General features: G+C 46.4%; 1 protein-coding gene across 1 annotated transcript in view; it reads left to right on the forward strand.

Annotated features, from left to right (window-relative positions):
* LOC141052434 (glyoxylate reductase/hydroxypyruvate reductase-like) overlaps positions 1–26,360 on the forward strand; it is a 117,197-nt gene that overhangs the window by 45,572 nt on the left and 45,265 nt on the right. The window contains exon 5 of the mRNA XM_073549664.1: positions 23,824–23,912. Within this exon, the coding sequence (XP_073405765.1) occupies positions 23,824–23,912 (89 nt within the window). The remainder of the gene's footprint in view (positions 1–23,823; positions 23,913–26,360) is intronic.

The following is a 26,360-nucleotide window of genomic DNA, read 5'->3' on the forward strand; positions in this document are numbered from 1 at the left end:
AAGATTGTGAAGGGATGTGTGGCGCCCTCCAATAAGTATCTCCACTCCTCTAGAGCTAACTTGATGGCAAGCAGTTCTCGGTCTCCAATGGAATAATTCCACTCTGGGGTGGAGAAGGACTTGGAAAAGAAACCGCACGTAACGAGCCTACCGGAGGAAGACTTTTGAGACAAAACCGCTCCAGCTCCAGTTGCTGATGCATCCACTTCGAGGACGAACGGTTTGTTGACCTCAGGACGATGGAGTACGGGAGCCGTGGCAAATGCTCGTTTCAGAGATAGGAAGGCTTCCTCTGCTTCAGGGGTCCAGACGTGCGGGTTGGCTCCTTTACGGATCAAAGACGAGATAGAGCCAGCCAATGAGGAAAAATGAGTGATGAACTGCCGATAATAATTTGCGAAGCCGAGAAATCGCTGAATGGCTTTCACCCCTTGGGGACGTGGCCAGTTGAGCACGGCAGACACCTTCTCCGGATCCATACGCAGGCCAGAGTCGGAGATGATATAGCCCAGAAATGGAAGGGAAGACTGTTCAAAGGCGCACTTCTCCAATTTGGCGTACAGGCGATTCTCCCTCAATCGGAACAGTACTCGGCGGACATCTCTTCTGTGGGTGGACAGATCGGGAGAGAAGACCAGGATATCGTCAAGGTACACAACCACACTGGAGTACAGAAGGTCTCGGAAAATGTCGTTCACAAATTCTTGAAAGACTGCGGGGACGTTGCACAACCCGAAGGGCATGACGAAGTACTCGTAGTGTCCATCCCTGGTGTTGAAAGCGGTCTTCCATTCATCTCCGGAGCGAATACGGATGAGATTGTAGGCTCCACGGAGATCCAATTTAGAAAAGATTCGCGCCCCTCGTAGCCGGTCGAACAACTCGGGGATGAGAGGTAGAGGATATCTGTTCTTGATGGTAATCTGGTTAAGACCTCGATAGTCAATACAGGGGCGGAGAGACCCGTCCTTCTTCTTGACGAAAAAGAAGCCAGCCCCAGCGGGGGAAGCTGACTTTCGGATGAAGCCTCTGGCCAAATTCTCCTGTACATATTCAGTCATGGCCTGGGACTCGAGTGGACTCAACGGATAGATTCGCCCCCGGGGCGGAGTCGAGCCGGGAACAAGCTCGATGGGGCAATCATATTGCCACCTTGGCCCGGTCGGAAGGATACTGCAGGGATGCCAGCTCGAAGTGCAACTGGCACTGGTTAATGAACCCCCGACAGAGTTTGGGATCTCCACTATAGCGTGGGGGTTTGGCCAAGCGGGGGGAGGACTGAGAAGCAGCCGCAGGCGCAGGGACAGCGGCCGCCGTCTGTAGAGCTAGTAGGCGGTTATCTACAGAGGCTATGTAGTTCAAAATATGGGCCTGGGTGTCGCGCTGCTGAGCAAGCTCCTGCTGTAAGCCGGAGATTTGGGAGGCAATCCCCGGATCGGAGGTTTGCAAAGACGAAAGTCGGGACTCCATTGACTTGAGGAACGACATGATCCTCGCCTGATTCTCACAAAGGAACAAAAGTTCCTTTTGGGTCGGGGTCGGGGTACCAGCAGGATCCATGGCCTGAGTATTCTGTAAGGTACACCTGGGGTGGACCCGCTAGACCGTGGCAACGAACCTCCCGGGGGCGAGCTGACCAGGTGGACCACCCCCTATACAGGGAGCGTTTGGGGCAAGCCCGCGGGTAACTATTACCACGGCAGCTGGTACCCAGGGGAAGTATCGACAGACAGACAGCTAGAACCGAGTTGGGGACACAGGACTGACGGTACCGGCTTGGAGCCACAGGACAGACGGGCACGGCTTGGAGACACGAGACAGGTGGGCACGGCCTGGAGATACTGGACAGGTAGGCACGGCTTGGAGACACAGGGCAGATAGACACGGCTTGGAGACACAGGACAGGTGGGCACGGCTAGGAGACACAGGACAGGTGGGCACGGCTTGGAGACACAGGACAGGTGGGCACGGCTTGGACCTCCCGAACCTAGGAGAGAGGATAAAGGAAGAGGAGAATGAGCAACGGATGGACAGGACGCGGAAGCGTGCATAGAGAGCGGCCAGGATCACTAGGGAAGAGCAGTGATACTCAGGCACCGCCAGCAGGAAGAGGCGGCCAGATATAGGGGAAGTAGGAGGCCTTCCGGGTCGTGACCTCCCAGTGGAGGAGGGGCAGGCGCACGTCCTCAGGAGGAGGAGGAGGAGGCGCGCGCGTGCTCAGGCACAGTGTGTGCGCGCACCCGCCGAGCAGGAGGGGCGGGAGCGCGCACCCGGCGCGGTCCTGAAGACCGGACGGAGGCGGTCGCCGGACGGAGGAGAGGAGCCGGGAGAGACCACGGAGAAGACCGCGGCAGCCGGCGCCGAGGCGAGGAGGACACCGGCGAGCGGGTAAGCTGCGGCCGGGAGGAGGCAAAGAGAGGTGCGCGCGGCAGCCGCCGCGTGACAGTACTCCCCTCCTTACGCGCCTCCCTCCGCAGTCCGGAAAAAAATTTAGCCAAGATTCGAGGAGCCTGGATGTTCTCTTGGGGCTCCCAGGACCTCTCCTCGGGGCCAAAGCCCTTCCAATCAACCAAAAAAAAGGTTCTCCCCTTTTGCTTCCTCATGGCCAAAATATCTTTAACCTCAAATACATCGTCTGCGGAGACAGGCGGAGGCGAGTGAGGGGTCTTAGAAAGGAAATGATTGAAGATGACTGGTTTTAGCAAAGACACATGAAAAGCATTAGGGATGCGGAGAGAGGCGGGAAGCCGTAGTTTGTAGGAGACATCATTAATACGGGACAAGACCTCAAAAGGTCCAATATAGCGGGGACCCAGTTTATGGGAAGGGATCTTGAGGCGAATAAACTTGGAGGCCAGCCAAACTTTATCACCAGGGTGATATGGCGGGGCATCCAGGCGTCTTTTGTCGGCGTGTCTCTTAACTCTGTTACGTACCAACTCGAGAGCGGCCTTGGTCTCCTGCCAGATCCTGGAGAATTCCCCGGTCAGAAGATCAGCCGCCGGTACACCCGAGGCAGGAGGAACCGGAAGAGGTACACCAGGATGTTGCCCGTAGACGACAAAGAAAGGGGACTTGCCAGAAGACTCACTGACGTGGTTATTATAGGCGAACTCAGCCCACGGGAGAAGTTCAGCCCAGTCATTCTGGTGGATATTAGAAAAATGCCGGAGGTAGTTCACCAAGCACTGATTCGTCCGTTCTGCCTGACCGTTGGACTGGGGGTGGTAAGATGAGGAGAAGTCGAGAGTGATATCCATCGATCTGCATAGGGCTCTCCAGAAGCGAGAGATGAATTGGACTCCTCTGTCAGAAACAATATGTTGGGGCAGTCCATGAAGACGGAAGATGTGCTGAACGAAAATCTTCGCCAAGGCTGGAGCCGATGGCAAGCCGGAAAGAGGGATGAAGTGTGCCATCTTAGAAAACCTATCTACCACCACTAGGACGACAGTACAGTTGGCAGAGTGGGGCAGGTCCGTAATAAAGTCCATGGCAATGTGTTGCCAAGGGGACGAGGGTACTGGAAGCGGGTGTAGAAGACCAGAAGGCAGCTGCCTAGGCACCTTGATCTTGGCACAGGAGAGACAGGAGGCGACGAAATCCCAGACATCCTGGGGAAGAGTCGGCCACCAGTAGTAGCGGGACACCAGGAGAAGTGACTTTTTAAGCCCGAGATGGCCAGCCAGCTTGGAAGCATGTCCCCAGTGGAGGATTCGTCCTCGGTCCTTCTCCGGCACAAAAGTCTTGCCAGGTGGAGGTGAGAGAAGAGAAAGTGGTGCCACCGTGATGAGCCGGGATGGATCCAAGATATGCGTGGGTTCCTCTTCGACATCTGCGGGAAGGAAGGACCTGGACAAGGCGTCAGCTTTGAGGTTCTTGTTACCTGGACGAAAATGCAGATCAAAATCGAATCGAGCGAAGAACAGAGACCACCTGGCCTGGCGTGGGTTGAGTCTCTGTGCAGACCGAAGGTAAGCTAGATTCTTATGGTCTGTGAAGATTGTGAAGGGATGTGTGGCGCCCTCCAATAAGTATCTCCACTCCTCTAGAGCTAACTTGATGGCAAGCAGTTCTCGGTCTCCAATGGAATAATTCCACTCTGGGGTGGAGAAGGACTTGGAAAAGAAACCGCACGTAACGAGCCTACCGGAGGAAGACTTTTGGGCACGGCTTGGAGACACAGGACAGGTGGGCACGGCTTGGACCTCCCGAACTTAAGAGAGAGGATAAAAGAAGAGGAGAATGAGCAACGGATGGACAGGACGCGGAAGGGTGCATAGAGAGCGGCCAGGATCACTAGGGAAGAGCAGTGATACTCAGGCACCGCCAGCAGGAAGAGGCGGCCAGATATAGGGGAAGTAGGAGGCCTTCCGGGTCGTGACCTCCCAGTGGAGGAGGGGCAGGCGCGCGTCCTCAGGAGGAGGAGGAGGAGGCGCACGCGTGCTCAGGCACAGTGTGTGCGCGCACCCGCCGAGCAGGAGGGGCGGGAGCGCGCACCCGGCGCGGTCCTGAAGACCGGACGGAGGCGGTCGCCGGACGGAGGAGAGGAGCCGGGAGAGACCGCGGAGAAGACCGCGGCAGCCGGCGCCGAGGCAAGGAGGACACCGGCGAGCGGGTAAGCTGCGGCCGGGAGGAGGCAAAGAGAGGTGCGCGCGGCAGCCGCCGCGTGACAAGTTGTTGTAGAGATGTGTCTGCTGCTAGATCTCTGTGTGGAATTGACCTGGTCTTTAATCTGAGCTGCTGCTAACCTGCGATTTCTGAGGCTGGTGACTCGGATGAACTTATCCTCCACAGCAGAGGTGACTCTTGGTCTTTCTTTCCTGGGACGCTCCTCATGTAAGCCAGTTTCTTTGTAGCGCTTGATGGTTTTTGCCACTGCACTTGGGGACACTTTCAAACTTTTCCCAATTTTTCGGACTGACTGACCTGCATTTCTTAAAGTAATAATGGCCGCTCGGTTTTCTTAGCTGCTTTTTTCTTGCCATAATACAAATTCTAACAGTCTATTCAGTAGGACTATCAGCTGTGTATCCACCAGACTTCTGCACAACACAACTGATGGTCCCAACCCTATTTATAAGGCAATAAATCCCACTTATTAATCCTGACAGGGCACACCTGTGAAGTGAAAACCATTTCTGGTGACTACCTCTTGAAGCTTATCAAGAGAATGCCAAGAGTGTGCAAAGCAGTAATCAAAGCAAAAGGTGGCTACTTTGAAGAACCTAGAATATAAGACATATTTTCAGTTGTTTCACACTTTTTTGTTAATTATACAATTCCACATGTGTCAATTCATAGTTTTGATGCCTTCAGAGAGTATCTACAATTTTCATAGTCATGAAAATAAAGAAAACTCTTTGAATGAGAAGGTGTGTAGAAACTTTTGGTCTGTACTGTATATATATATATATATATATATATTGGCATGGCTAAGGGTTGTATAATCGATGAGAGATATGTCTCTCAGAGATGGCTTGTCTCCGTAATGTAAGGCATAACAGATATTGCTGTACTGTTATTGTTTTGCAAGGACCTGTGGTGAGGTCACAGTCACGTGACCAGTCAGCTGCTGGGTTCGTGGGTGTGGCTACACGCTTATAATGTGGCCTGCTCCTGAACCAGGCAGCTGTAGATGGGGAGGACTAAGCCTCCTGTGTGCACTGAAGCTCCAGGTCTGAGCCTGAGTGAACGGACATTTCTGTTTGCTTTTGCCTAAGCTACAGGCTATTTTCTTTGTTACTTGCTGCCTGATAGGTTTATGATGTAATAAGCCACATGAACTGTAAAGGAACCTGCCTCCTGACTGTCTCCTGCTGCACCTGAGTGAGTAGGATCCCTAATATATATATATATATATATATATATATATATATATATATACTCCTACTCCTCCACCATGTTTACATATGGCCTCACAGTGTTTGTGTTGTGAGTTTGTTCTCTGGTTCACCAGTTGTGAGTTCCCCTTCTGGACTCCCTCTGGAGGTAACAGGAGGTAGAGAGGCTGATTTGATCGGTGGAGATCTGCCACCTGAGAATGAGGATGACGATCTCAGGATTCTCAGATTGGATTTAAGACAGCCGACGCCCTATTCAGTTGCTGGTGATTCCTTCTGGCTTGTCAGCTCTTGGTTTTCAGCTCTGTTCCCGTCATCTAAAGCTAAGCTTTTCTGCTAATGTTCACACTTGATTTTGTTGGTCAATTCAGTTTTTTGTGTGGTCTGCCAGCCCCAGCTGGGGGCTGAGCTGAATTTCCACTCTTATTTATCAGTATTTTGCCAATTGGCTTTTTGTCCGTTACTAGTTCGGTCTCTTTTTGCTCTGTCTCAGAATATTTCAGAGTGCTGATATAGTGGGAGAAGTCTAGTGACTTCAGGGTTAATTTTGCTATCAGAAGTGTTGGACATTATTTTTGTAGGGTTTTTTGTAGGTTGCAGATAGTGTCTTCCCTTTCCTTTCCTGTCTAGTTAGTTTGGGCCCTATCGTTTGCTCAGCCTATTTTCCTGCCTGTGTTTGTGCCTTCATCTTGTTTCACCGTCATTACATGTGTGGGGGCTATCTATTCCATTGGGGTCTGCTCTGGGGCAGTTAGTTTTCCCTTTTCTTGCTTTAGGCTTATGTAGTCCTCCGGCCGTGATGAGGCGTCTAGGTGTGGTAAGATCAGGGATCTGCAATCTGCATAGTTACCAACCACTCTGGTTTTCTGTGGCTTAGCGTGTTTTGCTTTTTTCTCCTCGGTGACCCATTCATAACAGAATCACCAGCCATACCGCAGATTCTAGGGTACTCAAAAGCAGGAAAGAATTGTAAAAAAAAAAAAATGTCAGAATTATTTTATATATATATATATATATATATATATATATATATATGTATATTTTTTCCTCTTTTTCTCTGGGGCCGTAGGAGGATTTTTTTTTTAAATGGAGAGTAAGCAATTGTCTGATCGTGTGGAGCAGCTTACTGCTGAAGTGTGGGGAATTTCCGCCTATCTCGCTCATTCACATGCTGCTGAACCAAGGATCCCTACTCCTGATGTGTTTTTGGGGATCGGTCTAAATTTTTGAATTTTAAGAATAATTGTAAATTATTTCTTGCCTTGAAGCCTAATTCATCGGGGAGCTCTGCGCAGCAGGTTAAAATTGTCATCTCTTTGCTGCGCGGTGATCCCCAGGATTGGGCGTTTTCTTTGACACCTGAAGATCCTATTCTGACTAATGTGGATGCATTTTTTCAAGCCTTGGGGTTGTTGTATGATGAACCTAAGGCTATTGATCAAGCTGAGAAAGCCCTATTGGCATTGAACCAGGGTCAGGATTCTGCAGAGTTATACTGTCAAAAATTCCGAAAGTGGGCGGTCCTTACTACCTGGAATGATGGTGCCTTGGCAGCTCTCTTTCGGAAGGGTTTGTCAGAAACCATAAATGATACTATGGTGGGATTTCCTGTTCCCTCTGGTCTTGACGATTCTATGTCATTAGCCATTCAAATTGATCGGCGTTTACGTGAACGCAAAACTACACGAGAGGAGTTGCCACCTTTTGGACAAATGTCTGAACCTATGCAATGTGATAGAATTTTGTCTAGGGCGCAACATCAGGAGTTTAGAAGGCTTAATAAGCTGTGTTTTTTCTGTGGAGATGTCTCTCATATTTCTGTCTGCCCAAAATGAGAGAAACATTTTGCACACACATTTGCTGTGGGCAGTATACAACCTAAGTTTCTTTTGGCAATTACACTGATCTGCTCCTTATCCACATTTTCCATGAAGGCTTTTGTGGATTCAGGAGCAGCGTTGAATCTGATGGATTTGGATTTTGCTAAATGTTGTGGTTTCTCCATGACGCCTCTGCGGACGCCTATTCCTTTGAGGGGTATTGATGCTACTCCTTTGGCGGAGAATAAACCTCAGTTTTGGACCCAGGTGACGATGCGAGTTGCCCCAGACCACCAAGATAATTGTTAATTTTTGGTGCTGCATAATTTTCATGATACTATTGTTCTGGGTTTTCCTTGGTTGCAAACTCATAATCCAGTTTTGGATTGGAAATCTGGGTCTGTGGTGAGTTGGGGTTGTCAGTGTGTTCTTAGGGACACTCCTGTTTTCTCCACCTCTCCTCAGTCTCATGATATTCCAGATTATCTAGCCGATTTTTCTGATGTATTTAGTGAGAGCAAGTCTGCGTCTTTGCCTCCTCATAGGAGTTATGACTGTGCAATTGAATTGATGCCTGAGTGTAAATTTCCCAAGGGTCAGCTTTTCAACTTATCAGTACCCGAACATGATGCTATGCGATCCTATATTAACCCCTTAAGCCCCAAGGGTGGTTTGCACGTTAATGACCAGACCAATTTTTACAATTCTGACCACTGTCCATTTATGAGGTAATAACTCTGAAAAGCTTCCATGGATCCCAGTGATTCTGACATTGTTTTCTCGTGACATATTGTACTTCATTTTAGTGGTAAAATTTCATTCAAATAACTTGCGTTTATTGGTGAAAAAAATGGAAATTTGGCGAAAATTTTGAAAATTTTGCAATTTTCCAACTTTGAATTTTTATGCCCTTAAATCACAGAGATACGGCACACAAAAAACTTGATAAGTAACATTTCCCACATGTTTACTTTACATCAGCACAATTTTGGAACCAAAATTTTTTTTTGTTAGGAAGTTATAAGGGTTAAAAATTGACCAGCGATTTCTCATTTTTGCAACACCATTTTATTTTTACGGACCACATCACATTTGAAGCCACTTTGAGGGGTCTGTATGATAGAAAATACCCAAAAGTGACACCATTCTAAAAAATGCACCCCTTCAGGTGCTCAAAACCACATTCAAGAAGTTTATTAACCCTTTAGGTGCGTCACAGGAATTTTTTGAATATTTAAAAAAAAATGAACATTTAACTTTTTTTCACTAAAAAAATACTTCAGGTTCAATTTTTTTTATTTTACCAATGGTAACAGGAGAAATTGGACTGCAAAAGTTATTGTGCAATTTGTCCTGACTACGCTGATACCTGATATGTGGGTGGAAACCTCTGTTTCGGCGCATGGCAGACCTCAGCAGGGAAGGAGCGCCGTTTGACTTTTTCAATGCAAAATTGGCTGGAATTCAGATCGGACGCCATGTCGCGTTTGGAGAGCCCCTGATGTACCTAAACAGTGAAAACCCCCCCAAGTGACCCCATTTTTGAAACTAGACCCCCCAAGGAACTTATCTAGATATGTGGTGAGAACTTTGAACCCACAAGGGCTTCACAGAAGTTTATAACGTACAGCGGTTCACCTAAAAAATCATATTTTTTCCAAAAAAATGATCTTTTCACCCCCAATTTTTATTTTTCCAAAGGTAACAGGACCCTAAAAGTTATTGTGCAATTTGTCCTGAGTACGCTGATACCACATATGTGGGTGTAAATGACTATTTGGGCGTATGGCAGACCTCGGAAGGGAAGCAGCGCCATTTGACGTTTTTGGCTGGAATTGAGATTGGACATCATGTCGCGATTGGAAAACCCCTGATGTACCAAACAGTGGAAACCCCCACAAATGACACCATTTTGGAAACTAGACCCCCCAAGGAACTTATCTAGATGTGTGTTGAGCACTTTGAACCCCCCGGTGCTTCACAGAAGTTTATAACGCCCGGGCGTGAAAATAAAAAAAATCGTATTTTTTCCACAAACATGATCTTTTAGTCACCAATTTTTTCATTTTCCCAAGGGTACAAGGAGAAATTGGACCACAAAAGTTGTTGTCCAATTTGTCCTGAGTATGCTGATACCCCATATGTGGGAGAAAACTACTGTATGGGCACACGTCGGGGCTAGGAAGGGAAGTAGTGACGTTTTGGAATGCAGACTTTGATGGAATGGTCTGCGGGTGTCATGTTGCTTTTGGAGAGCCCCTGATGTACCTAAACAGTGGAAACCCCCCACAAGTGACCCCATTTTGGAAACTAGACCCCCTAAGGAATTTATCTAGATGTGTGGTGAGCACTTTGAACCCCCAAGGGCTTCACAGAAGTTTATAATGCCCAGGCATGAAAATAAAAAAATTGTATTTTTTCCACAAACATGATCAATTAGTCTCCAATTTTTTTATTTTCCCAAGGGTAACAAGAGAAATTGGACCCCAAAAGTTGTTGTCCAATTTGTCCTGAGTACGCTGATACCTCATATGTGGGAGAAAACTACTGTATGGGCACAAGTCGGGGCTCGGAAGGGAAGTAGTGACGTTTTGGAATGCAGACTTTGATGGATTGGTCTGCGGGTGTCATGTGTGTTTGCAGAGCCCCTGATGTACCTAAACTATTGAAACTCCCCACAAGTGACCCCATTTTGGAAACTAGACCCCCCACGGAACTTATCTAGATGTGTGGTGAGCACTTTGAACCCCCAAGTGCTTCACAGAAGTTTATAACGCCTGGGCGTGAAAATAAAAAAATCATTTTTTTTCACAAAAATGATATTTTTGCCCCCAATTTTTTATTTTCCTAAGGTTAACAGGAGAAATTGGACCCCAAAAGTTGTTTTGCAATTTGTCCTGAGTATGCTGATACCCTATATGTGGGGGTAAAACACTGTTTGGGCACATGGCAGAGCTTGGAAGGGAAGGAGCACCATTTGACTTTTTCAACGCAGAATTGGCTGGAATTGAGATCAGACGCCATGTTGCATTTGGAGAGCACCTGATGTGCCCAAACAGTGGAAACCCCCCAATTATAACTCCAACCCTAACCCCAACACACCCCTAACCCTAATCTGAGCCCTAACCCTAGCCCTAACCCTAGCCCTAACCCTAACCCTAATGGGAAAATGGAAATAAATACATTTTTTTAATTTTATTATTTTTCCCTAACTAAGGGGGTGATAACGGGGGGTTTGATTTACTATTTATGGCGGTTTTTATGTTTGGCAGCTGTCGCACGCTAAAAGACGCTTTTTATTGTAAAAATAGTTTTTGCATCACCACATATTGAGAGCTATAATTTTTCCGTATTTTGACCCACCGAGTCATCTGAGGTCTTATTCTTTGCGGGATGAGTTGACGTTTTTATTGATACCATTTTCGGGCATGTGACATTTTTTGATCGCTTTTTATTCCGATTTTTGGGACGCAGAATGAACAAAAACCAGCGTTTCATGAATTTCTTTTGGGGGGTGCGTTTGCACTGTTCCGCGTGCGGTAAAATTGATAAAGCAGTTTTATTCTTCGGGTCGGTACGGTTACAGCGATACCTCATTTAGGTCGTTTTTTAATGTTTTGTCGGTTTTTTGCAATGAAAACAATTTTATATAAAAAATAATTATTTTTGCATCGCTTTATTCTGCGAGCTATAACTTTTTTATTTTTTTGCAGATGACGCTGTATGGCAGCTCGTTTTTTGCGGGACAAGATGACGTTTTCAGCAGTACCATGGATATTTATATGCGTCTTTTTGATCGCGCGTTATTGCACTTTTTGTTCGGTGGTATGATAATAAATCATTTTTTTTTTGCTTCGTTTTTTATTTTTATTTTTTAAGGGGTTCGCTAAAGGGGTTAACTGAAGGGACAGTTTTATAGGGCAGGTCGCTACGGACGTGGCTATACCAAATATTTGTACTTTTATTGTTTTTTTTTTATTTTAAAAAAATGAATTTATTATTGATTTTTTTTTTTTTACTAATTTATTTAGCGATTTTTTTTAAATTATTTTTACACCTTTTTTTTTTTTTTTTTACTTTATTACATAGTCCCAGGTGGGACATCACTGTCCTGTGACAGATCGCTGATCTGTCACATCACAGATCACTGTGACAGATCAGCAATCTGTCACAGGCAGTTCTGCAGACTTCCTCATGCCTGCGCTTTGCAGGCAGTGAGGAAGTCAGCTCCCTACAGGCCCCCGAAGGCCCCCGTCGCCATCTTGGATCCGGGGGCCTGTAGGGAAGGAGTCCCCCGCAGCAACGCTGCACATTGCGCTGTTGTGGGGGGCTCAGGGAAGCACAGAGGGAGCCCCCTCCCTGCCGATGCTTCCCTTTAACCCCTGGTACAAGGGGTTAACGTGTCGGGGGCGGTCCATGACTGCCCCTGACACATTGTGCCGGGTGTCAGCTGTGATAATCAGCTGACTCCCGGCCGCGATCAGCGGCGCTCACCACGTGGGCGCCGCTGATCACATTAGACGTACTATCCCGTCCTTGGGGATTAAATCCCAGGGCACATGGACGGGATAGTACGTCTAATGGCAGAAAGGGGTTAAGGAGTCATTGGAGAAGGGTAATATTAGACCATCCTCGTAACCTTTAAGTGCTGGGTTTTTTTTTGTGGCCAAGAAAGATGGTTCATTAAGACCGTGTATTGATTATCGTTCCCTTAACAAGATGACGTTTAAATATCAGTACCCGTTACCTCTGATATCTGAGTTATTCTCCAGACTTAAGAGTGCCTGCTGGTTTACTAAGCTTGACCTCAGGGAGGGCGTATAATCTTATTCGCATCAAGCACGGGGATGAATGGAAGACGGCGTTTAATACTCCGGAGGGACATTTTGAGTACCTGGTGATGCCTTTTGGGCTCACTAATGCCCCTTCTGTCTTCCAGTCCTTTATGAATGATATTTTCCGTGACTTTGTGGATAAGTTTTTGATCATCTATCTGGATGATATTTTGATCTTTTCTAGTGATTGGGATTCTCATGTGGAACACGTCCGGACTGTGTTCCGGATTTTGACAGAGAATTCCCTGTTTGTTAAGGGATCGAAATGCCTCTTTGGTGTACAGAGGATTTCATTTTTGGGATTTATCTTATCTCCATCGACTATTGAAATGGACCCGGCCAAGGTACAGGCCATTTATGATTGGGTTCAGCCTACTTCTTTGAAGGCCCTCCAGAAGTTTTTGGGTTTAGCTAATTTCTATCGTAAATTTATAGGTAATTTTTCTGGTATTGTCAAACCACTGACTGATCTGACCAAGAAGGACACTGATGTGCTGAATTGGTCTCCTGAGGCTATCTCAGCATTTCAGGAGCTTAAGCAGAGATTTACCTCCGCTCCAGTTTTACGGCAACCTGATGTCTCACTTCCATTTCAGGTGGAGGTAGATGCTTCTGAGATTGGTGCAGGAGCTGTTTTGTCCCAAAAAGACCCTGCGACTTCTAAGATGAATCCCTGTGCCTTCTTTTCTCGAAACTTCTCCCCATCAGAACGCAACTATGACGTGGGGAATTGTTGGCCATGAAGTGGGCATTTGAGGAGTGGAGACATTGGTTGGAGGGAGCTAGACATCAAGTTGTGGTCCTCACCGATCACAAGAATTTGATTTATTTGGAGTCGGCCAAACGCTTGAATCCTAGACAGGCTAGATGGGCCTTGTTTTTCACGCGTTTTAATTTTGTTGTCTCTTTTCTTCCGGGCACTAAGAATGTTAAGGCAGACGCCCTTTCTAGGAGTTTCTTTGCCGATTCTCTTAGTGTGACCGAGCCTACTACCATCCTAGGTGAGGGGGTACGCGCCCTGGAGGAATTTCAGGAGGATAAACCTGAGCGTTGCCCTATGGGAAAATTGTATGTTCCTGACCAGTGGAGAAAGAGAGTGATGTCTGAAATTCTTTGCTCCGCATTAGCTGGTCATCCAGGTATTTTTGGTACCAGAGATTTGGTGAGTCGGTCCTTTTGGTGGCCTGCCTTATCTCTTGATATCAGGAATTTTGTGCAGTCCTGTGGGACTTGTTCTCGGTATAAACCCTGTTCTCGTTCTAGTGGGTTGCTGATGCCCTTGCCGGTGCCCAAGAGGTCATGGACCCATATGTCAATGGATTTTATTTCTGATCTTCCTGTCTCTCAGAGAATGACTGTTATCTGGGTGATTTGTGATAGATTTTCGAAGATGGTCCATCTTGTACCACTCCCAAAGTTGCCATCTTCTGCTGAGTTGGTGGCCTTGTTTTTACAACAGGTGGTTTGGTTACATGGGATTCCTGAGAAAATTGTGTCCTACAGAGGAGTCCAGTTTGTTTCCAGATTCTGGAAAGCCTTTTGTTCCAGTCTGGGAATTCAGTTATCTTTCTCCTCCGCGTTTCATCCCCAGACTAATGGACAGACTGAGAGAACAAACCAGACCTTGGAGTCTTATTTGAGATGTTTTATATCTGCTGATCAGGATGATTGGGTCTCATTTTTGCCCTTGGCCGAATTCGCACTGAACAATAGAGCTAGTTCTGCCACTTTGATGTCACCTTTTTTCTGTAATTTTGGGTTTCATCCTCGATTCTCTTCACGGCAAGTGGAATCTTCGTCCTGCCCAGGTGTGGACACTGTGGTTAAGAGAATGCAGCAGATATGGGACCAAGTGGTGGATAAGTTGTCACTCTCTCAGGAAAAGGCCCAGCGATTTTCCAGCCGGCATAGGACCATTGGTCCCCGGTTTAAAGTGGGTGATATGGTTTGGTTGTCGTCTAAGAATATTCCTATGAAGGTTGCATCTCCTAAATTTAAGCCAAGATTTATTGGTCCTTATAAGATTTTGGAGATTCTTAATCCTGTTTCGTTTCGATTGGCTCTTCCAGTTACGTTCAAGATCCATAACGTATTTCACAAATCTCTGTTGAAGAGGTTTGTTGAGCCAGTGGTTCCTATGGCAGCACCTCCTGACCCTGTGTTGCTCGAAGGCAATGTGGAATATGAGGTAGAGAAAATATTGGATTCTCGTTTGGTTAGACGGAGACTCCAGTATTTGGTCAAATGGAAGGGTTATGGTCAGGAGGATAATTCTTGGGTCTCTGCCTCCGATATTCATGCCAATAGATTGGTTCGTGCTTTTCACCGGGCCCATCCTGATCGGCTTGGTGGCGTGGATGAGGGTTCGGTGACCCCTCTTCAAAGGGAGGGGTACTGTTGTGAGTTCATTCTCTGGTTCACCAGTTGTGAGTTCCCCTTCTGGACTCCCTCTGGTGGTGACGGGAGGTGGTGCGGCTGGTTTGATCAGTGGAGATCTGCCACCTGAGAATGAGGATGATGATTGGATCTCAGGATTCTCAGATTGGATTTAGGACAGCCAACGCCCTATTCAGTTGCTGGTTTGTCCTTCTGGCTTGTCAGCTCTTGGTTTTCAGCTCTGTTCCAGTCATCTAAAGCTAAGTTTTTCTGCTAATGTTCACACTTGATTTTGTTGGTCTATTCAGTTTTTTGTGTGGTCTGCCAGCCCCGACTGGGGGCTGAGCTGAATTTCCACTCTTATTTATCAGTATTTTGCCAATTGGCTTTTTGTCCCTTACTAGTTCGGTCTCTTTTTGCTCTGTCTCAGAATATTTCAGAATGCTGATATAGTGGGAGAAGTCTAGTGACTTCAGGGTTAATTTTGGTATCAGAAGTGTTGGACATTATTTTTGTAGGGTTTTTTGCAGGTTGCAGATAGTGTCTTCCCTTTCCTTTCCTGTCTAGTTAGTTTGGGCCCCATCGTTTTCTCAGCCTATTTTCCTGCCTGTGTTTGTGCCTTCATCTTGTTTCACCGTCAATACATGTGTGGGGGCTATCTATTCCTTTGGGGTCTGCTCTGGGTTAGTTAGTTTTCCTTTTTCTTGCTTTAGGCTTATGTAGTCCTCCGGCCGTGATGAGGCGTCTAGGTTCATCGTAGGCACGCTCCACGGCTACTGCTAGTTGTGTGGTAAGATCAGGGATCTGCAATCTGCATAGTTACCAACCACTCTGGTTTTCTGTGGCTTAGTGTGTTTTGCTTTTTTCTCCTTGGTGACCCATTCTTAACAGTTTGCTCCTTTAATCCTCTCCTTCGCTATCCCCAAACCCCAGCACCCTCTAACCAAATAATCATCTCCCCTTCCCTCTTTCCTCCCCACCTGACCTCCTCTGCTGAACTGCTTCTCAACCTCAAACATGTCCCAATGAAACGTAAAACAAGCTGCCCACGCTCCTTCTCCCATCTGCTCTCCCTTTCTCTGCTTCTCCTCACTGCTGGTGACATATCTCCCAATCCTGGACCCCCACAGCTCATACCCTCCATTACTACCCCTTCCTACCACTCCCTATCTAATAAGAACTACCGCAATCTTTCCAACTTAAAACCCGTGCCATTGACACCCAACCCCCTGCTCCCTCTCTCGGGAGCACTTTGGAATGCCCGCAACATCTGCAATAAGCTCCATGTGATTCATGACCTCTTTCTCTCTTGCAATCTTGCCTTCCTCGGCCTCACAGAAGCATGGCTGACACCCTCTGACAACGCCTCCCCTGCTGAGTTACGGCGGCCTCCACTTCAACTACACTCCACGCTCTGGCAATAGACATGGTGGAGGAGTGGGTCTTCTCCTTTTTTCCAACTGCACCTTTAAACCAATCCCACCTCTTCCCTCCCTTATCCTCCCCTCTTTTGAAGTCCACTCTGTCCGCATCTACTCTCCCTCCAACCTCCAAGTGGCCGTCACATACCGACCTCCAGGCCCGATCACTGCCTTCATTGACCAATTCTCTACCTGGCTTCTTCATTTTCTTTCAACTGACATCCCCACTGTCATCATGGGTGACTTCAACATCCCCACTGATACCCTTCAGTCAGCAGCCTCCAAACTCCTGTCCCTTACTTCATCCTTTGGACTTACTCAGTGGTCCTCCTCAGTCACCCACACAGACGGACACACATTAGACCTGGTCTTCACCCGCCTCTGCTCTCTTTCTAACTTCACCACCTCCCCTCTCCCTCTATCTGACCACCATCTACTCACTTTCTCATCCATGTCCTCCTCACCTTTCACCCATGTCCAGCAACACGTGCACCCCCGCAGAAACCTTGCACATCTAGACACCCACACGCTCTCTGACTCTATTATACCACTGGCATCCATATCCTCACTCCACAACACAGACACTGCCACTGCTTTCTACAGTGCAACTCTCGCATCAGCTCTTGACGCGGTTGCCCCTCTCGTTCATGGCAGAATGCGACGTATCAACAGACAACCCTGGCACAATAACACCACTAAAAAGCTCCGGCAAGTTTCCAGGATTGCAGAGCGGCACTGGAAGAAAACAAATTCGCAAGACGACTTCACCGCATTCAAACAGGCAACACTCGCTTTCAAATCTGCCCTCACCTCTGCTAAACAGGCCTACTTCACAACCCTCATATCTTCCCTATCTTACAACCCCAAACAGTTATTCAAAACTTTTAACTCCCTCCTCCGCCCACCATTGCCCCTCCAACCTCCCTCATCTCTGCCGAGGACTTTGCCACACACTTCAAAAATAAGATTGACCAAACAAGGCAAGTCTTCATCGTTCAACCACCACAACCCCTTTGTATACCAGACCAATGCCCAAACCCCATAACCTCACTCTCCAACATCACTGAAAGGGAGCTTAATTGTCTCTTCTCCAAATCACACCTCACAACCTGTGCACTTGACCCCATTCCATCCCACCTCCTCCCCAACCTCACCATCACACTTATCCCATCCCTAACCCACCTCTTCAACCTATCATTAACTTCCGGTACCTTCCCTTCTGCTTTCAAACATGCCACAATCACGCCTATCCTTAAAAAGCCAACCCACGACCCAACCGCAATGTCCAGCTATCGCCCAATATCGTTGCTCCTATTCGCTTCCAAACTCCTGGAGCAGCACGTCCACGCCGAACTTTCCTCCCACCTATCATCTAATTTGCTCTTTGACAATCTACAATCTGGTTTCAGCCCCATCACTCCACTGAGACAGCCCTGACCAAAATTACTAATGACCTACTTACAGCCAAATCAAATGGACAATACTCTATACTCCTGCTTCTAGACCTCTCCTCTGCATTCGACACAGTTGACCACTGCCTCCTACTACAGATCCTCTCCTCCTTTAGCATCAAAGACCTCGCCCTATCCTGGATCTCCTCATACCTTTCCAACCGCACATTCAGCGTCTCCCACTCCCACACCACCTCCTCATCCCACCCTCTCTCTGTTGGAGTCCCCCAAGGCTCTGTTTTAGGACCCCTACTCTTCTCAATCTATACACCTGGTCTGGGGCAGCTCATAAAGTCCCACGGATTCCAGTACCACCTTTATGCTGATGATACTCAGATCTACCTCTCTGGCCCAGATGTCACCTCTCTGCTGTCTAGAATCCCAGAGTGTCTATCAGCCATATCCTCTTTCTTCTCTTCTCACTTCCTCAAGCTCAATGTGGACAAATCTGAACTCATCCTCTATCCTCCATCTCACAGATCTTTCTTACCCGACCTAGCTATAACAATTAATGACATCACGCTTTCCCCAGTACCGGAAGTCCGCTGCCTCAGAGTAACCTTTGAATCTGCCCTGTCCTTCAAACCGCACATCCAAGCTCTTTTTACCTCCTGTCGCCTCCAGCTCAAAAATATTTCCAGAATCCATCCTTTCCTCACCCCTCAATCTACTAAAATGCTTGTGCATGCCCTCATCATCTCCCGCCTCGACTACTGCAACATCCTTTTCTGTGGTCTCCCTGCTAGCACCCTCGCACCTCTCCAGTCCATCCTTAACTGTGCTGCCCGACTAATTCATCTCTCTCCTCGCTACTCCTCCGCTTCTCCCCTCTGCAAATCTCTTCACTGGCTCCCATTCCCTCAGCGTATCCAGTTCAAATTACTAATACTGACCTACAAGGCCATCTATAACCTGTCTCACCCATATGTCTCTGAACTAATCTCCCGATACCTTCCCTCACGTAATCTCCAATCCTCCCTAGACCTCCTTCTCTCCTCCACACTTATTCGCTCCTCATCCAACCACATCCAAGACTTCTCCCGAATTGTCCCAGTCCTCTGGAATTCTTTGCCCCAACAAGTCTGACTATCAACCACATTTGGATCCTTCAGACGGAATCTGAAAACCCACCTCTTCAAGAAAGCCTACAGCCTGCAATGACCCCGCTACCTCCTTCTCTCTCACTACCGGAGATATCACCTCAACCAACACCACAACTGCTCCTTCCCCACCATCCTGTAGCATGTAAGCCCGAAAGGGCAGGGTCCTCTCCCCTCTATATCAGTCTGTCATTGTTAGTTTGTTTACTGTAAGTGATATCTGTAATTTGTATGTAACCCCTTCTCATGTACAGCACCATGGAATAAATGGTACTATATAAATAAATAATAATAATAATAGTAATAATATATAAATGTTTTGAAGAATATTTCATTTTAAAACGATGTGTAAGTGACAGAGAAGTGCTCTATGTAAAAGCTTATGTTAAAATCGTATTGCATTCTGATAGCAATTGCACTGCATTCGGATGTAAATCAGATGCAAGGTGTGAAAGATCAGATTGTACTTGCATAAAAAAACGCATGACACTCACATGACAATTGCATTACAATCGTCTGACTCTCCTGCATCAAAATTGGACCGATTTTTAAATCACTAGTGTGTCTCCAGCCTAAAACAAAATTTTGGTGGTAAAAATTTAATTATTTTTTCTTCACTGTCCAATGGTATAAAATTATATGGTGTCAATATAATCACCTCACCTCTAGATGAATTTGATGAGAGGTGTAGTTTACTTATGGGGTTACTTATGGGGTTTTTTTTTGCTGTTCTGGCAGCTCAGGGGCTCTCACAGTGGGTAATGGCACTCTCAAACCATAACAGTAAAATCTGCACTATATTATGGCGCTCCTTCCCTTCTGAGCTTTGCCTATTGCAAAATTTGAGGCTAAAAAACATTTTGTGGGGAAAATATGATTTTTTATTTTTTATTTTCGTGGCTCACCATTATAAACTTCTGTGAAGCACTTGGGGGTTCAGTGTGCTCACCATACATCTAGATAAGTTCCCTGAGGGGTTTAATTTCTAAAAGGGTGTCAATTGTGGGGGATTTTCACTTTTTTGCCACATCAGGGGATCTCCAAACGTGACATGGCATCCTCTAATTGTTCCAGCAAATTTTGCATTCAAAATGTCAAATGGTGCTTCTTTCCTTCTGAGCTTTGCAGTGCACCCAAACCGTGGCTTTCCCCCACATATGGGGTGTCAGCATGCTCAGGATAAATTGCACAACACATTTTATGATCCATTTTTTCCTGTTACCCTTGTGAAAATGAAAAAAATTAGGGTGTCAAGTAAAATATTTGTGAAAAAAAGTTAAATGTTCTTTTTTTTCCACATTCCAAAATTTCTTGTGAAGCACCTGAAGGGTTAATAACCTTCTTACGGCTATGCGCACACGTCCGGCATTCCCGCGGATTTTATGCCTTCTTGTTGCGCTTTTTCGCTGCGAAATCGTGGCAAAAATGCATAAAATAAGCAACCCATTGAATTCAATGGCATTCCACACATGCTGTGCTAATGCTGCGTATTTTTCCGCAGCAGAATCGCATCTTTGAAAAATACACAGCAGGCTCATTCATTTTGGGGAATCGCAGGAATTCTGCACACATAGGAATGCATTGTTCCGCTTACTTTCCACATGTGACTGTGCCTACCATGCGCAAAGTAAGCGGAAAATGTGCAGATGGTACCCACGGTCTGGAGGAGAGGAGATTCTCCTCCAGGCTCTGGGTACCATATCCAGGTAAAAAAGAATTAAAATAAAAAATCGTGATATTCTCTTGCTAGACCGCTACGTCATCAAAGGTCATTTCGCAAGGCATCGCTGGGAACAGGACTTGCCGGGAGCATCGCTGAGGCCTGGGGACGCTGCGTGGGATGCCGGAAGGTGAGAATATCATGAATTTTTTTTTTTAATTATTTTTAACATTATATCTTTTTACTACTATAGTAAAAAGTTGGTCACACTTGTCAAACAACTATGTTTGACAAGTGTGACCAACCTGTCAATCACTTTTCCAAGCGATGCTACAGATCGCTCAGAAAACGCTAGTATTCTGCAAATTAATTACGCTTGCAAAACGCTAGTTTTTCGTGGGAAATACGTGGGAATTAAAAAAGCGGATTTCTTGCGTATATAACAAAAACCAAGAATTAAAATGCACCTGCGCTGGCTGACTATATCCTGCAATGATCACCAGAGTGGGTCATGAATGAATAATGTATAATGTACTTACTTCCCATGAACTGAGGGGCTGCAGATAAATCCAGCATATGCCATGTGAAAAAATGGCTGTGCCCCAATGGAGACCGGAGACGCAGCACCTAGGAGGCATCCCTCCTGTAAACGATGGTGCAGGAGCGTCCCTTCAGCTGACGGCCGCTGGACACGCTGAAAAGATGGCGGCGCACTCCGGCCGAGAGGCTCCGCCGGCGTGCAGCGGCAAGGGGGAAGAGATCAGGTGACGTCACCGGGGATAGAAGGACGGGGGCGCGTACAGGCCAAACTAGAAGCCAACGCGTTTCTAAGGTCTACGGACCTTCTTCATCAGAGCCCTGATGAAGAAGGTCCGTAGACCTTAGAAACGCGTTGGCTTCTAGTTTGGCCTGTACGCGCCCCCGTCCTTCTATCCCCGGTGACGTCACCTGATCTCTTCCCCCTTGCCGCTGCACGCCGGCGGCGCCTCTCGGCCGGAGTGCGCCGCCATCTTTTCAGCGTGTCCAGCGGCCGTCAGCTGAAGGGACGCTCCTGCACCATCGTTTACAGGAGGGACGCCTCCTAGGTGCTGCGTCTCCGGTCTCCATTGGGGCACAGCCATTTTTTCACATGGCATATGCTGGATTTATCTGCAGCCCCTCAGTTCATGGGAAGTAAGTACATTATACATTATTCATTCATGACCCACTCTGGTGATCATTGCAGGATATAGTCAGCCAGCGCAGGTGCATTTTAATTCTTGGTTTTTGTTATTCACTTTTTCTTGGGTGTGCACAGACCCGGGGTATTCACCAGCAGCGGCTGTTTTGCACATATCCATCATTACTTGGTAGCGCCGGTGTATATTTGTTATTTATTTCTTGCGTATATAGCCTGAGGGGTGCAGTTTTTATAATGTCACTTTTTGGTATTTTTTGTCATACAGACCCTCAAAGTCACTTAAAGAAATGGTTTTGTAAATTTTGTTGGAAAAATGAGAAATCGCTGGTCAACTTTTAACCCTTATAACTTCCTAACAAAAAAAAATTATGTTTCCAAAATTGTGCTGATGTGAAGTAGACATGTGGAAAATATTATTTCTTAACTGTGTGACATATCTCTCTGATTTAAGGGCATAAGAATTCAAAGTTTGAAAATTGCAACATTTTCAACATTTTCTACAAATTTCTGTTTTTCCTCACAAATAAGCACAAGTCATGTCAAATAATTTTACCAGTATCATGAAGTACAATATGTCATGAAAAAAAACAGTCTCAGAATCCATGGTATCCGTTTAAGCGTTCCTGAGTTATTACCGCATAGTGACAATGGTCAGAATTGTAAAATTTAGCCTGGCTGTGAAGGTGGAAACAGGCTTGGGGGCTGAAGGGGTTAAATAGCCAACCCACTGCTAAAGATAAAAATCAGGTGATGCATTCCTCCCAGTCATGTCCAGGAAGCCACCACCTGCTCACCTGAGCAGCAGGGTGCGCACATTCCCACCATTGGCTTACCTCAGACAAGGCACCATTATGCGTTGCCTGGCAACAAGGAGACACAGCATCCCCAAAACAAGTGATAAGTGCAGCATCCCTTAGTATCCACATCACTCACTATTTCCACACATGAGAAACCAACATGTGTAGTTGCACCTTCCAAGTGCGTGATAGATCCGGTCCCGGCACAGACAGACCAGCGGGGAAGTCTGGAAATCGGAGGAGGATGATTGTGTCCACGGCAGATTTTCCTAACAGTTGCGAATGCTTAGCCTAAGGGGTGGAGGAGGCTTTTTATTTTTCTCTTTTTTTTATTTTGCCTGACATACAAGTCATTATACAGGAAAAAATATTTCTTAATAGTTTTTCCTGTAAAATCCATTTTATCTTTGTTTTGTATGTTAATCCAAAAAAGTGGTGTAATACTCTGACAACATTGTTTCCAGCAGCGACCCATGATGCATCCAGGCATCTTTCCCATGCTGTTCCCATTCCATTTGAGCACTTTTTCCATCCATTTTAGCAGTTTTAATGCCCCGCCAGACCTCCTGGGAAGGTCCGCCCGAAAAATGCTCACGTTTCCCATTGACTTTCGTTATAGTTGTTCCTCGAGATGGTGTTCCTCGACCATTATGGAAAGCTCATTATGAGTAACAAGCATTTTAGTGTTCGCCCATCACTAGTTATTACTTAAATGGATATATTTTTGCCTAACAATCATTTTTGGAATTGTGTTTCGTTAAACAGTTTACACCTTTTGCCTTTTATAACCACTGAGTTGCACTGGCTATTGTTGGCTGCATATTGAGTTTAAGGGCTCATACTCACTTGCGAGAGACTCGCACGATACTCGTGTGAGTCTCTTGCATGAAAACCTGGTACTGCCGCCGGCACTGGGATGGCTGCATAGAAATGCATGTAGCCGCACGCTCCAGTCCGAGTGCCGGCGGCAGTGCCAGGTTTTCATGCAAGAGACTCGCACAAGAATTGTGCGAGTCTCTCGCAAGTGAGTATGAGCCCTAATGAGATTCCTTCAGTGAGCACGTTCTGATGTTCAGTGGGAGAGGTTCTTTTTTTAACTGTGTCTTTCGTGAGCTCTTATCAGCTGATATCTGACCACAGACCACATCAAGCTTGAATGAGCAGGGAACAAAGAACCTGTAAAGGCCGAGTGGTGCAAAATTTGTAATGGAATCAAATTGCAATCCATATGATAAAAAAAACAAATTGCCCAGTGAGTTGGATAACACCTACACTGGAATTCATTTCCTAACTTCACATGGTCACAAAAGTCACTAACTCCTTTTTGATATTTTATATAGTGGAGGATGGGGCACATGGAAACCTCTCTGGATGTGCGGGAGTGGTCTCTCTGATAGAACTGTTGGAATCCTAGGCTTGGGACGAATTGGTAAGTAATATGGTAACAGAAACAAAATGGTGTATTAACATGGCAACAAAGTATGTTATTATAGTGTGATGGAAATATATATATATATATATATATATATTTCATATAGATCTCACTTGCCTGCACATTGCTATATACTGATGTATATATATATATATATATATATATATATATATATGAACAACGACAAAGCAAAGTCCAGCAATAACGTGAGCAATCCAGGATGCTGTTAAAAAATTTTTTCTTTTTATTCATAAATCCATTAAAATGCAATGGTCCAAGCAGTTCAAAACAGCAATAACGCAGGAAAGTCGTGCAGATAGGACTACGCGTTTCAGCGGTAGAACCCACCTTCTTCACGGTCCAATCAATTGCTCAGAATGGCCCAGTGATCTCGTGAGCCGTCTAGCTCAAACCAGCATTGTCTTGTGACATACCCCTGTTTCCCCGAAAATAGGGCGCCCCCCGAAAGTAAGGCATGCTAGGGGGAGCACTGTGCCTGCTAATATAAGGCACTTCAAACTGCCCTGGATGAATTTGCACCCCCTATAAATAGAACACCACAACGCAGACGGCGACAACCCTGGCACATGGTGCAAACACGTTTCCTGCAGCGGTGCTCCAGGTGCGCCGAACGTCTGTGGAGAAAATCCAATCTACACGAAGATTTCATCCATTTTAAGTTTATGCTTAGAACATACAACACTGCCCTTCACCTCTCCAAACAAACCTATTTCAACACCCTCATCATCTCACTGTCCAATAACCCGAAACGTCTCTTTGACACTTTTCATTCTCTACTCAATCCAAGAGTACAGGCCCCAACCACGGAGCTCCGAGCTGACGATCTGGCCAATTACTTCAAAGAAAAAATTGACCAGATCCGACAGGAAATTATCTCCAAATCCCCTCATACCATGCACTGTCCTCCCTCCCCCACTGCATCTAACTCACTCTCTGATTTTGAACCAGTCACAGAAGAAGAAGTAAGCAGGCTCCTTGCATCTTCTCGCCCAACTACTTGCACCAGTGACCCATTTCCGTCACATCTCCTCCAGTCCCTTTCCCCTGCTGTCACCCCTCACCTAACTAAAATATTTAACCTCTCTCTCTCTTCTGGTATTTTTCCCTCCTCATTTAAGCATGCCATCATACATCCACTACTTAAAAAACCATCCCTCGACCAAAATTGTGCCGCTAACTATAGACCTGTCTCTAATCTTCCCTTCATCTCTAAACTCCTGGAACGCCTGGTCCACTCCCGTCTTATCCGCTATCTCTCAGAAAACTCTGTTCTCGACCCTCTCCAATCCGGTTTCCGCTCTTTACACTCCACTGAAACTGCCCTCACTAAAGTCTCTAATGATCTGCTAACAGCTAAATCAAATGGTCATTACTCCATGCTAATTCTCTTGGATCTCTCTCTGCAGCATTCGACACTGTGGATCATCAGCTCCTCCTCACTATGCTCCGTGCCATTGGCCTCAAGGACACCGTTCTCTCCTGGTTCTCCTCCTATCTCTCCGACCGCTCCTTTACTGTTTCTTTTGCCGGTTCCTCCTCCTCTCACCTTCCTCTTACTGTTGGGGTTCCTCAAGGATCGGTTCTAGGCCCCCTCCTCTTCTCCTTGTACACTGCCCCTATTGGTCAAACAATCAGTAGATTTGGTTTCCAGTACCATCTCTATGCTGATGACACCCAATTATACGCTTCTTCTCCTGACATCACGCCAGCCTTTCTAGAAAACACTGGCGATTGTCTAAACGCTGTGTCTAATATCACGTCCTCACTATATCTGAAACTGAACCTATCAAAGACTGAACTCCTTGTGTTTCCTCCCGCTACTAATGTACCTACACCCGACATTGCCATTTCCGTCTGTGGTTCCACTATTACTCCCCAGCAACATGCCCGCTGTCTTGGGGTCATACTTGATTCCGAGCTTTCCTTTGCCCCCCACATTCGATCACTGGCTCGCTCTTGTCATCTGCACCTCAAAAACATTTCTAGAATTCGACCTTTTCTTACTTTTGACTCTGCAAAAACTCTTACTGTTTCTCTTATTCATTCTCGTCTCGACTATTGTAACTCTCTTCTAATCGGTCTCCCTCTTACAAAACTCTCCCCTCTCCAATCTGTCTTGAATGCTGCAGCCAGGATCATATTCCTCACCAATCGTTACACCGATGCCTCTACCTTGTGCCAGTCATTACACTGGCTACCCATCCACTCCAGAATTCAGTATAAACTTATTACCCTCACCCACAAAGCCCTCCATGGCTCAGCACCACCCTACATCTCCTCCCTTGTTTCAGTATACCACCCTACCCGCGCCCTCCGTTCTGCTGATGACCTGAGGTTAGTATCCTCAATAGTCAGAACCTCCCACTCCCGTCTCCAAGACTTTACACGTGCCGCGCCAATTCTTTGGAATGCACTTCCCAGGTC

The sequence above is a fragment of the Dendrobates tinctorius genome, unplaced genomic scaffold (assembly GCF_039654945.1).
Source record: "Dendrobates tinctorius isolate UK_male_01 unplaced genomic scaffold, ASM3965494v1 ptg000160l, whole genome shotgun sequence".
Lineage (NCBI taxonomy): Eukaryota > Metazoa > Chordata > Amphibia > Anura > Dendrobatidae > Dendrobates > Dendrobates tinctorius.